The 13,389-nt window shown below is 49.6% G+C and overlaps 1 protein-coding gene across 5 annotated transcripts in view; it reads right to left on the bottom strand.

Annotated features, from left to right (window-relative positions):
• SLC4A3 (solute carrier family 4 member 3) overlaps positions 1-13,389 on the bottom strand; it is a 33,262-nt gene that overhangs the window by 16,524 nt on the left and 3,349 nt on the right. For 2 of the 5 annotated variants that reach the window (XM_021526270.3, XM_021526271.2), the window contains exons 2-6: positions 11,630-11,770; positions 10,255-10,411; positions 6,388-6,719; positions 5,827-5,972; positions 5,017-5,228 (exon numbers count right to left, since the gene is read on the bottom strand). In XM_021526270.3, coding sequence (XP_021381945.1) covers positions 5,017-5,228; positions 5,827-5,972; positions 6,388-6,719; positions 10,255-10,411; positions 11,630-11,683 — 901 coding nt within the window. In that variant the 5' untranslated portion in view covers positions 11,684-11,770. Of the gene's footprint in view, positions 1-3,863; positions 4,205-5,016; positions 5,229-5,826; positions 5,973-6,387; positions 6,720-10,254; positions 10,412-11,629; positions 11,771-12,353; positions 12,373-13,389 lie in introns of those variants that run through there. The other 3 variants (XM_021526275.2, XM_085585036.1, XM_085585035.1) reach the window with 3 other exon arrangements.

Here is a 13,389-nt window from a genome sequence, read left to right as displayed (position 1 = left end):
TTCTCAGCATGGACAACCCACAGGAATGTGGAAACCCTCAGAGCCTGGTTTCAGGATGGGCAGGCTTGTCCAACTAGATTATGGAATCAGGGCTTTTGCTCAGCTTTGGTCCATTGAGGCTTGCTGGCTGTGCTTTTAAGACAATGCTAAGGTCTTCTCCCTGACAGAGCAAGGGCAGCTCTCCATTGGCTGGGGTGAATGTTCTGCTTGCATATGTCTTTCTGCACTTAGCTTCAAGACCTGCAGCTTTCAGGGTATGAGAGACAGTAAAAAGCACAGGGTTTTAAGTCTGAGTGGTCTCTTTGATGTTGCAGAAAAATATCTGTACACCTCTGGCATGGAAAGACACACCCAGCATCAGGCCAGGCATACCATGGCCTTGCACCTTGGAAATCTGGGTCACTAAATTAAATATAAAATGAATCAATACTGAGCCTCAGGGCATTTTCCCCCATTGGCTGCCCTGCTGATGCACGTCCTGCTGATGTCGGGACTCCTCCCTGCTCCACTTACTGCACTGCAATGTCAATAGGAGCCAATAATGGCCCAATAACCACTACGAACGTTTCTGGGAGCCAGGCACGTGTGGGGTTTCCATGGAGTTTCACATGGATTTCTCAGTTCCTGCATGCACAGTAGCCACTTCAGCACACTCAGTATGAGCTCATGCATGAAACAAGCAGTCCACCACGGAGATGATCTTGGTATCAGCACCTTTGCTCCAATCCCTGCAGCTTCTGATTCTCCTATGCACCTTGGGACTCCTCACTGTGTCCCTAGAAAATTGGGGCCTGAGTACACTCTACCCAGCTATACAGAAGACAGAAAGCTTTCCTCTCAGCAATGACAACTTATTACACAGTGCTCTTCAACAAGAACCCTAGAAAACATCCACAGGTATCTAGTCTTAGCCAGACAACAGCTGGAGGACAGATAAAAAGCAAGGAGCCATGTTTCCTGACAGCACCTCCAATGACTCCCACACCCACTGACAGGGACAGGAATCAGAGTGCTGCAGGGTCAGAGAGCATTGGTGAAGGCACATCTTCAGAGTCCTACCTACAGCAGACTAAGGGGAGATTTACTTTGCTGCTCTTCCTTGGTAATGTTTGTGGCTCTTGAGATGCCATCTGGGGGCTACAAATCATAGGAGCAGGGTGGGCACCTGGTCTTAATTTAGGAGAACCACTGGCTTTGGGTGTCCCATGCAGAACCCAGCTGAAATGCTCCAGGCTGCTCTACAGAGACTCTTTCTGTGTCCTGTCAGATTGGTGCCTTCCCCAGTGAAAGTCCAGCTCAAGAGAGCACCTAAAGTCCTTATTCAGGACAGGATCTTAGACTGAGACCAAAGGGTGATATGCTGAGAGCATATGTCTGTCCTTGCTTGAAGCCAAACTCCCCAAGGAGTACTGCTCTTGTTGTAGCTCCTCTTCAGTGCTCCCCAGGTGTGAAGACAGTGGTAACATCAGAGGACAGAGAGCAATTCTTATGGTAGCTCCACTACAATGAACTGGTATGTCACCCTCCCACACAGCATCTCCTACAGTCTCTTCCAGAAGATGATCTTGTCACGTTAGCTTCCACAGTCAGATTTCTTCAGATGAGCAAGTTCCTTTTCCACCAGCTTAAATCTGAATATGGCAAATATGACTGCACTGCTTAAAGTCTTCCCCAAGAATGCCTTTGCTAGCACACAATTGCCTTCAATTTACACCTTCAATAGCTCCTGCTCCCCTCCTTTCATTCTCCTCAATCCACAAGAAGGAAGACCAGAAAGAGGCATCCAAGTATTTGTATCAGTACTAGAGAGCAACCGGCTATCCTGGCATCACAAGGACAATGCACACTGCCCATCCACCCCAATAGTTAAGGTATAGCAAGACAAAAAATATTTTAAACTTGCACTCTTGAAATTTATAAAAAGACACTTAAAACTCAGATTCTTGAAATATTTAAAACCGGACTAAATGAAATGCTAATCAATATACTGTAAGACACAGCCCCATGCTGGCTTCTGGAAAAAGCTACTGTCCTGTCCAAGTCTCTCCTGGCTGATGCTAAGTCCAATGTGATAGGGATAGCTCATCCCTGCTGCCAACCAGGTGTCCAGGTCCAGCACTCCCCATGCTCCAGACACTTAAAAGAATGCAAGGAGATCAAGGACTCCATTCTGTTCAATATATTCCTCCTGGATCTGAGCTGGTCCTGGAAGAAGCATTGCCATGGAGTAAATAGCTGGGCAAGTGGCACTGGCTGAAAATGAACTGGCTCTGCACAAAATAGACTCTGGTGTCTCAGCCATGTCTCACCCTGTCATACCTTTCTACAGGACTAATCCAGAATGTGAATTCATTATACAGATATAATTAAGAGTTGACTGTATAGTGCACCTACAGTATTAGCTGTAGCAATCAATGAAAGTGTTAACTACTAGAGAGCTCAATTTCCCCACTTTGTAAGTGATGCACTATCACACCTTGCAGAGTGACCTGCCCCTTCTACCTTCCCAAGAATATCCATGTTTTCCAAGGTGAACATGGAACAATTTCTTTACACTTTTAATTTACAGTTCATTCAGCTTGGGATAGCTAATGGGACCAATTTGCTCCAGGTTTCTATTTTGAACTTTGCTACTATTTTATGCTCTATCAATTTACAGTAACAAGTAGCAGACTTGTTACTGTAACAGCCAGAAGCTAATCCTCACTAGCTGGTCCCGCAGAAGCACATAGGAAGACTTCTTTTCCTGAAGGCATGTAAAGATGGAACAGATGAAAAAGAGAACATAATTCTGGGACTAAGAGACAGGGAAAATTAAGTTTTTTGCCCAAGATCAAAGTCTGTGGCAGAGGTAGAAGGTGAACTAAAGCATCCTGAGCTTCTGTTACAATCACTCTGCTTTCGCACTTCTCTGTGTAAAGCTGTTCAGTGGGATAGTTCTGGGACATCGCCCCCCCCATGTGCACTCCGAAAATCCCTTGAAAAATTAACACATGATCCAGATGAGGACATTTGAACAGTCACCCATGAGCCATGGCTATGAGCAGTATCACTCCCAAGGTGGGCCACCTTTTAGCATCATGTACCAAGGAAGGACCCCTGTGAGAGATGGGAGTGAGGCTCTGGTTTCTGCACGGTCTCTGAGACGGCTCAGAGATTTCTCTGCAAGGGTTGTGAAGGTACAGAAACAGATGCAGAGAACAGGAAGACATTTTTGACTCTCAAGATTCCTATTCTCTCCTTCCCTTCTTTTCCCACTCTTGCTTCCTTTCTTCCTCTTTTCTCCCATCCAGGCACCCCAGCCAGCCATCAGCTAGTATCACAGCCACGCTCAAGCATGCAGATACAAAGACTACGTTATTTTTTTTCCTTTGGGCAATTAGGCTACGGTGCAGAGCTAGAACCTGATACCCACCTCCACTGTCAGATTTGCACCTCGACTCAATTCCAGCAAAAAGAGCAGCAGCACACTGTCACCTTGTGCTACAAATGGAAGGGAAAATCTCTTTGTCCTTATACACACTTCAGAGCAGCTACTTTTCCTCTGCCCACGGCATGGGCCACATCCTGATAAGCACAAAGAGCAAGATGCAGCTGCCTCTGGAGCTGCTTGAGCAAGACACACAGGAAAGCACTTCAGCACTACAACACATTGGTACTAAGACCTCATGCAGACACACAGGCATCACGCAACTCCTCTGGTGTCCCCAGACACACAGTGGGGTAAACTGTACTTCCTCTAAACCAGAAGATCAACCTGACATGGAGAGGGTACAGACATCAAACACAGGAGGGAGTTATGCACTATAGCTGGGGGCTCTGATCTACAGCTGCAACCATGAGGTCACTGCTCTGGTACTTACAGGTGGGCTCCCCGCCTGGGTAGCCCAGATGGTTTCTGATGGCCTCCCATAAATCATAGTCTTCAAAATTGAAGGCAAATTCATCAAAGTCTTCATAGCCGACTGAGTTGCGAATACAGGTGCTTATCACTACCTCCGGGCTGCTGCCCCCTTCTGATTCCTTTGCTGGCTTCTCTCTCTCTTGAAGGGTTGTCATGTTGTCCTTGTGAAGGTCAGGGGTCAGGTGTCATGAATGACACGCCTTCAGATGAGGAGCCAGGATAGCCAGGCTGAGGTGTGGAAAGCAAGCTGTCCCCCTGGGGGGACTTCACCAGAGCCCTGGGGCCAGCCCCGGTGCCTCGCTCCCCTGCTCACGGGGCATGAAGGTGCCGGCTGCAGCAGCTCTGAGGACTGACGAGGTTCCAGGAAGACTGGCTCCACCCAGGGATGCTTCCGTGGGGGGCTGCCCACCAGCTCCTCCAGAGCAGGGTCCACGCTTTTCTGTGGGCTCTTTCGCCAGATGCCCAGGGATGCAGCACCCGTGGCCCGGGCACAGGCAGGCTGCATGAGCAGCACAGCTTTTCTCCCTCACTCGCCTCTGGTGTCTCCCTCCCTCTCCAGCCTGCAGAGCAACCTATTGAATTCTCCATGTCCTCAGGCCCGGAGCGTGCATTTCCATGACGTCTCTTGTCTCTGTCCTCGTGCCACGCACAGGGGCAGTCCCCCTCTGAGGCGCTCCAGAGGAGGCAGCTGCCCCTGCCAGGAGAGCAGAGGAGAGGGGAGGCTCCTCACCTCAGGTTTTCTGCAATAGCAGAGCTGGCAGCGTGTCACACAGAGGGCTGATTGCTGGGAAAGTGTGTCAGGAGAGGAGAGAGCTGGGTCTCAGGGAAATACTGGGAACCCTGAACTGGAGAAGACGGGGGGTGGGTGGTGGAGCAGGCACCCATGGGGTAGGTGGGAATAGTGATGCAGAAAACATGAGGATCATTGCTGTGGACAATGCAAAGCTGACAGATGAGACACTGCTGGAAAAGAAGGATCTGGGGAACAAGAAGGTGAGGACCAGGTGCTGTGGCAGGCTGAAGACCATGCCTGAGGCTGCTAGGGGAGAAAGAGAAGCACGGGACAAAGGGACACATGCACTGGTAACGCAGGTAGTGCTGTAAAGCCTCACTTTTCATGCCGTCCAAGTCAGCGGACGCCAACATCTGGGCCTCGGCCTCGTCGGTGGGGACGCGCTGGTAGGCCGCGCTCTCCAGGGTGGTCATGCTGCCGATGCACATCCGCTCCTTCAAGTCATAGGTAACCCGCTGTCCGCTCGCCACCTGGCCCCAGGCCTTGCGCTTCTCCCACCCACGTGACAGACGCTCTCGAGGCCCGGGGGGGCTGTAGGAACCAAAGAGACTGACAGTAGTAAGCAGGGTGAATGACAATGGGCAGTGGCCCTCAGGGGTTGGGGTCCCATGGCCCAGCCCTGACCAGCAGTCCCTGAGAAGGAGCAGGGCCAGGAGTCGTCTCCTGCAAAACCTGAAGGCTGCTCCTTCTGCTCCTCCTCTTCCCTACCACAGAGTGGGATCAGCTTGTGCCCAGTGTCAGGGACCTACACCCAAGTCGACGGCCTCACCGTCCCCTCCTGGGGCTTCCCAGCTTGCAGCTCAGCATGACACACAAGTTAGCTGGGAGGAAGGGAACTCCAGGTGCACCTGAAGTACTCCAGGTGTACAAGGTGTGCAGCCCAGTGCCTCTAACCCTGCACTCTGGGGATCCCATGGACCCAGGGAGGTTGCAGAAGTCCCATGGAATCATCATCCTATCAGAGAGCAGCCCTCTTGCTCACCGATGCTCTCCCTCTGGGGCCCATGTCCCTTCTGACTCAGCAGACAAGTTCAGGCTAAGCACAGCCACTGCCCCTGGGGACAGGTAGACTCTGTGCAGTGACCTTGAGCTGGGGAGAGCAGCAGGCAGCTTGGCACTGCTCACCTACCTGTGGAGAGAGGCAGGGCCCTTGTCCTGCAGCAGGTCAGCAAAGCGAGGCATGGGGGACAGGATGCCACACTCCTCCTCCACGTGGAACTGCACGGGAGCCGCCGGAGTGCTGCTGGACTCCTCCTCATCGCTGCCAACAGTGAACTGCAGAGACAACAGTCCTGACAGCAAGAGCTGGGCAGAAAGCCTTCACCCCAATCCTTGGCACACAGATCCTCCCCAAAATGGGCCACAATGACTTTCCCCACATGCCCCATACCCTAGGACTGGTCATATTGAGCCCTCCACTATACAAATAAAACCTAAGAACTGAAACATTGATCTTCCCCCATGGGTCTTACAGCACCAAAATGCTCATGCACACCCACCCCTGCACCCACACCAAGCAATGACTTACCTATTACTGTCCTACATCTCTACTAGGCAAGGACAAAAACCCTCTTCCCACAATGCTGCACAGCTACAACTTCTTATCCCTGATCAGCATATGTGCTGGCACCCTCGTACAACCTCCCTCCAGACTCCAAGCCCCATTCAGATAGGCATGTCTTGGCCTTGCCTTTGGTTTGCTTGAGGACTCCAGCTTAGGGGATGTGACCTTCCCACGAGCTTCAGCCTCAGATTCTGCAGAGATTTCTTTCTTCTGGACCTCCTCTGCCTCAGATTCTCCTTCTTCCTCTTCTTCTTCTTCCTCTTCTTCCTCCTCTTCTCCCTCCTCGTCCTCTTCCTGGATGGTGGGGGTCACCTCTGAGGGAGGTATTGAGGTTTTCTTCTTTTTCCTCCTTCTTTTTTTCCTTCTGCTGGCACGGGGTGGCCTCTTTTGGAACTTGAGGGCAGAAGGGAGGTGAGTGGAAAGGGGATGATGGATGTGGTGCGAGGTTTGGCGGTGGACTGAGAGAGAAAAAGAGAGTCAGGGGCAGGAAGAGGCTGGGAGGAACCTGCCAGGCGCCCCTCCAGGAAACAGCATGGTCTGAAGATCAAGGGCCAGGAAGGGCAAGGAGAGCCACCAGCCCACAGGGACATAGCAAAGCTCTTTCAGTGATGCAGCAGGCTGTGTCCAGCCTGGGATAGGTGGGGACACAGCCCCTGTGCAATGCCAAACTACCCCAACACAACTCCACTGCCCTGGGGAAGGCAGCACTCTCCCTGTTTTGCCAAAAGCCATTTGCATGGCTGTGCAGAGCTGCAGTGACCTGCCACAGGCAACATTCCTTCCTAAACATGGGGAAATGTTTCTTGCATCCTCAAACAAGCATAATTTGGGCCTTTTACAAACTTTTTTGGGACTTTTTAGTTAGTAGTTAGGCCATGGCTTAGTGATGGACTTGGTGTTAGGTTTACAGTTGGACTTGATGATCTTAAAGGTCTTTTCCATCCTAATTGATAATTATTTCTTTTCTGCATAATGTTTCTTTGAGTTGAATAGACGTAGCTTATTTATCCCCCCAGGCTTTGAAAGAAAGTTCCTCCTACACAGCCACAGGAACAACAGTGCAGAAGTAACCTAAGTCCAAATCCCAGTTACTTTGAGGGCATGTGTTGTACCAGTCTCTGAAATTCAGGTTCAGTTAGGAGGCTGTCTTTTAAAAACCAGGGTAAAGAAACAGGGCAGAAGGACTTTTCTTTAAACTAATCTAGAATGAGAAATTCATACAGACTTGACCTGGGTGTCATGGGAATTACAGAAGGAGAAGAAATTAAGGGCATTTCTGAGCCTTCAATCCTAAACAAAGGCAACACACCAGGCAGGGAACTGACTAAGCTCAGCATCTCACTGTGAGAGAAAGAGAAACCATTGCTGCCAGGGCTAGCTGCAGGCATAAAGCCTCCCACAGACAGTCTGCAGGATGCACAGGTCCTGGGGCTGCACCCGGAGAGGCTGAAATCAGGGGGCACTAGCCACTTGGCAAGGGGGTGTTGCTCAGCAGCTCTTCCTGAGCAATTGTTTCCAGATGGTTTAGATTTGGTTCCTTCCCAGCTTTCCTGTGACATGGCAGCAAAATCTGTTTATAGTGAAAACTACCTTCAAAGGACATTTTCAATGTAGCCTGTAACCTTCTCCCTGGGAGAGCCAGGCAGGTTCATTGTTCTGCTGTCATGTTTCCTTTCCTTTGGTTTCTCAAGTCTTTTCTTCCTTGTTTCCCCCCTTGGGAACAGCAGGGATATTTCACACATCCCCTTGGTTCAGAAGAAGCAGCTTGTGGCAAGATTAGAGGAGATTTAGAATGGTCAGACATCTGCACATTGGAAAGAGTTTGGGCACTTTATAAACACTTTTCTCTCAAAAGTGTTTTTTTCTTTGACTTAACTGGTGTACCCTATTTCATTCACAAGATGTGGAAGACAGACCCTCCTGTCCTGCAGCTGTACTTCCATAGCATGCCACAGGTAGGTCAGGCATGAATTTCTAATATAAGAAGCAAGGAAGACCCCCAACTATACACATGCTGCTTCTTCAACAGCACAAAGCTGTTGATGAGGACACAGCCCATCTTTCCATTCTGGCTTGTTCACTTCAGTCCAAGACAGAAACATTTATGTTTTAGTTCAGAAAGAAACTGAAGCCTTGGGCTGCAGGGAAGGGCAGTGATGGTGTGTGATCTGGCACAGAAGAGGGGAGCACTGCTCTTCTCTTCACCCCTGCACGCAGCCCTCCTCAGGTCAACTGATCACATCTCCACAGATGTGGTCTGGAAGTGAGAAAAACACACCTCTTCCAAACACAAAAGGATTCATACCTCCCTCTTCTTCCTCCTTGGCCTCCTGTGCATCCAGTCCCTGCCCTCCCTCCATGCTCCCCTCCTTGCACTGCCTGCCTGTATGGAAAGTTTCTGCCAAACTAGTGTCCCAGATGTTTGATTACATTTCTTGGTGAACTTGATACAAGAGATATGAGAAAGTAATTTAGATAGGGAGCCCAGAAGGAAGAGCCTAGATATAGGAATTCCTGGCTTTGACTAGAACAGGAAACATTTCTAAACCCAGAGAACATTCACCTCTATGGGGTGGTATGTTATCTTTAAAAGTCTAATGACCTAACTAGATCTTCCAGCTGTATGAATACAAACTGCATAAAACTTTTGATAACCAGGGTTGATGTAGCCCTAGACAACAGAAACACATCAGAAGTTCAAAGGAAAACAAGCTTGATTCTTACAAAAGGAAAATGATTCTCCTATTAATAAGGGAAAAAACCCCAACCCCAAACAGTACAAATCTCTAGTCAAATTTTCAAAAAGCTTCTGCCATGCATGCTCAAGCAGATCATCCATGTCCTCCAAGCCAACCAGCACACCTGTGCACACAGGCAGAGCTTCTGAGCAGGTAGGTCCTGCGGGCACAGGACAGGAATTCAACCCACAGCAAAGCTATCAGCACCTTGCAGCCATGTGAGCCCAGATGGGAAGTGTTATTTGAATGGAGCCTCTGTAGAGAAATGACACAGGCAAAAAAACAGCAGCTGAGGTGCACTACAGTAACAGGCTTTTACCAGCAAGCTTTTATTACAGCCATTGGAAATGAGTGGCCAAGCAGAAAACAGCCTGGTGATGTACTTGGGACATAATGTTCCCAAGGTTGTATCTCATCAAAGCCAAGCTGGAAAAGAAGCAGTAATGTGTCTGTGGAGAGCCACAGACTGGGAAAATCTCCCAACCATTGCTACGTGTCTGCCACACAAACAGGCTGGTGGATAGGGGCCTCTTCCTGCCCTTCACTGCTGTTACTACAAAGTAACATAACCCACCTACACCAGGCAATAGCTTATGGTCATTCTTGTTGGTACATTCTCATTTAACACCTGAAGTGACTTTGGGCAGATCAGCTGCCTTCATCGTGAAAGAGCAGATAGAGGAATAGATATGCTGCTCAAATGAATTCAGGTGAGATAACTACAGCACTTTAAATTCACACTCCATTTTTATTTTGCAGTTCCTTGCTTTGATCAGATAAGCCCGATGGATTCTTGAGTGCTATTTAGAGATACACAGGCATGTCTGACTGGAGCCATCTGCTTTCAGATTGGGGAGGGCAGCCTGGCTTCTGGTCATGTTTGGATGTTTCTTTGCAGCCACATGGAAGAAAAAATATATTAAACTGGAAATTTCAACTTGGTGAAGTAACTGCAGAGGTCTCAGAGGCTGGTCTAGGAGGTGAACGAACACCCTGGGCTGAGCTACAGCTGCTGGGTGGGCTGTGCAGTAGCTATGCCCATGGAGACAGAGAAAACAGGAACAGACTGGAAACAGGCCGTGGGCACTGGTGCTAAACTGTGTGTACATAGCACCTTGGGAACGCTCTGGAGGAAGGAAGTGAAGAGCAGGCTAATACAATCTGCCATCCTGTCACAAGGCTGCAGGGCAGGTGGGATTGAGTGAGGGCTGGTGGTGAGGGTGGAAGGGGGTACAGTGTTTCAAAACCTACATACATTCAAAATCTCTCTCACTGTAGCTGCGACTTTGCTTCTCCAGATTGCTTGATGCTGACTTGCTTATCAGGTCCCCAAATCTCTCGATTGACAAAGTCTTATCCAAGTCCTCATCGTCCTCGGCACCAGGAGAGGCTTTCTCTGCGTCATCTCTGCCCTGCACAGAAACCGCCAGGTAAGAATCAAACACGGCAGACCTCTAAAGCCCTCTAGATCCTCCTGCCCTTCCAACAGTGCTGGCTTGCTAAGGAGCACCAGGCTCCATACAACAGGCCTGGGGGCATAATTTCTCACATAGAGGCACAGCTCTGCACAAAACCAAGTGCCAGAACAGACCATCACGCTCCAAGGCACACTCTGCAGGGATACCTTAGTGATCCTTCACACCTCTCGAGTGGCAGGTATCAAAGGAATATGCCAGCGCCTGTTTATCCCATTTAGAGGAAACGCATAGCTTTTGTTTGGCTGGAATTTCTCTCTCCTCAGATTTAACTGCTGCTCTCTGGTCTTCCCTTTGCCCAGTCTGCCATCTCTCTCATTCTTAGACCTCCTCTGTATTTCCCCTTGGGAGACAGCATCCTTGCCCTTGTGTCAGTGACCACCCTGTGCCTTCCCACCTCCCCATCACACATCTAGAGACTCCCCGTTCCTCTTGGATACCTTCTTCAGGATTTTCTGCCCATTTTCCTCCTGTTTCAGGCAATGGGAACTTCTCTGCCTTTTGCTGGTGGAAGTGCCCTGACATGAGTATCACCAGGTGCCCCCTGCCCTTCCTTTTTTTCTTTCTTTCTCCTGAGCAGCTGCAGCTGGTAAAATTTTCCATCAATATAGCCGAAATGCCAGCGCGGAGCTGTTGTGGACTCCCGTGTTTCCATGGAAACAGGAGGAGGCCCAACTGTGACAAATCTGCTAGGCAGAAAGAGGGAGTAAGGCAGCATTAGCTGAGAGATCCCTCTCCTCACATCCCTGTTCTCAGCTATGGCCTAGGAGCAGCTTTGTGTCTGTGGGTGAGCCTGCTTCTCCTCTCACCTTAGCACAGGTGTCCCAAGCCCAAATGGGGACAGTCTGTTTTCAAGCCAATCAGCTCCTCCTGTCACTTGCATACCCTACCCAACAGCGTGTGAAGGCACAGGGACCTCACAGAGCAATCTCTGGCCTTTTCTGGGCCACAGTTTGCTGTCTGTGTGGAGAGGATACAGGCTCGTGGGCAGCCTCGGGGCATGCTTCATGCAGACCTGTCCCTGGTAAACGCAGGCTGTGTCCCACTGCAGCATGGTGCCAGGACACCAGTCCTGCTCTGAGCCTGCAGGAGCACAGGCTCCGGGGAAGAGACAGCCCCACTGCTGCTGCTCCTGCTGCTGGATTCCCACCTCACCTGCTGCAAGTCGATGAAGACATCTCCTACGGGAGGGGACTCTCCAGCTGCCATTTTGTTTCAGGACCTAAGGGCCTGGACAAAATATCAACCCTTCTCTTTCACCGGCAGGCACCCAGCAAACCTGGAGAGTGGCATAACCTGTGGAGAGAGGGCAGGACAAGGGAATGTCGTGGGAGATTGCTGGCCACTGCCCTCAAACCCCTGGCTCCTGATCCAGAGGTCACCTCAGCGGCCCTTTGAGAACCTCCCTGGCATCACTAGGACAGGCCTCTCCCCAGCAGTGTGCAGGGGCAAGTGGCCCAGCCCATGCTGCTTTGGTCACCAGCTCCAGCTGATCAGGGATAGATGGGATCCTGTCCTTCTCTGAAAGGTCAGAGGGGCCAATAGAGACAGCAGCAATATATAGCTCCTCCACAGGCTGTGCAAGAGAAAGAAAAGCTTCCTGCTCAGCCACCTCTACAACAGCACACTGGTGCAAAGCTGGGGTGTGACTGACCACCAGGGAAAGAAACAGTCGGAGAGATCAGGTGCTGGGAGTACATGCCAGGGGCAAGCAGCAGAGTGGTACTGTGGCACCTAGCTTTAACTGGACAGATCCCAAAAAAAGCCAAAAGGAACCACAGAGAGAGCTGTGCAGACCACAGAGATAGGACAAGGACAAACAGTTCATCATTCAAACACCACACACAAAACAATACATGTTACAGGCAAAGAGACCAACCTTCAGGCTGCAGATCTTTCTCAGATCTGTCAGCAGTGGCAGGGCTGAAGGATACACAAGCCCCTGAGGACAGCACAAAGGAATAATCTGCTCAATATCCAACTACGGGTGAGGAAGGCAAAGAGCTGCTACACTTGACAAGGGATACAGACTAACATAGAAACACCTCCGGTCAAACCATCTACAGCAGTAGCACAGCCTAAGTAGCATGGGCTGCACAGGAAGAACTGGAGATGGTACAGAGACTGGCACTGGGAAGACACTGATCCCAAGAAACTCATCTGGAACAGAGAAGATGTAAGCATATACACAGTGATTTGAGCACAGGGAGAAGCAAAGTGTCCTCAGCTCACAGCACAAGAAAAGGGACATTCGTTAAAACTACAAGGGTAGAATACAAATGAATTCAAAATTGACAAAACATTTTTTTTCAGTGATGTCATCAAGGAGCAAAGCACTGCAATGTCAGAGGATAGCTTAGCCATCTCTCTGGTAACGAATTGTATTTATGACCAAAAAAATTAAGAGAAGTTAAACCCATCTTTTAGAACAAGCTATTCTCCAGCTATGAAAGCTTTGGAGTAAGTATTGCAGTCTGTGTCCTGGCTATCTGCTGAAGGGTTTCTTACTGTCTCATCTGAAGTACCTAGCACGGGACACTGTTCAAGGCAGGTGACTAAAACACTAAAGATTGTCTAAGGATGAAACCAGTAAGGCCACTTCATCATCCCTTCTATCTTTATAGATCTCCAGAAGGTCCACAGCCTGCCTACTCTGCCTACATGAAGATTTTTTTTCAAACCCAAAATCCCAGGGCCATCTGTAAGGCAAGATTTTGAAGAGCTAATGTGACCACTGATGAAGAATGTTCCTTTGCTCTACCTTCCCAATTATCAGGAACAAGTCAAAACATAATGAACGAAACCCCTGAAACACACTTCATTGGACTCATCACTAATTTCATCCTCAGTATGACACCAACAGCTCAAGAGAAATAGGCTGCCAAGAAAGACATCTAAACAGCAAATGCAGTATC

The sequence above is a fragment of the Lonchura striata genome, chromosome 7 (assembly GCF_050655825.1).
Source record: "Lonchura striata isolate lonStrDom1 chromosome 7, ASM5065582v1, whole genome shotgun sequence".
Classification (NCBI taxonomy): Eukaryota; Metazoa; Chordata; class Aves; order Passeriformes; family Estrildidae; genus Lonchura; species Lonchura striata.
This window is presented reverse-complemented; position numbering and strand designations above follow the sequence as displayed.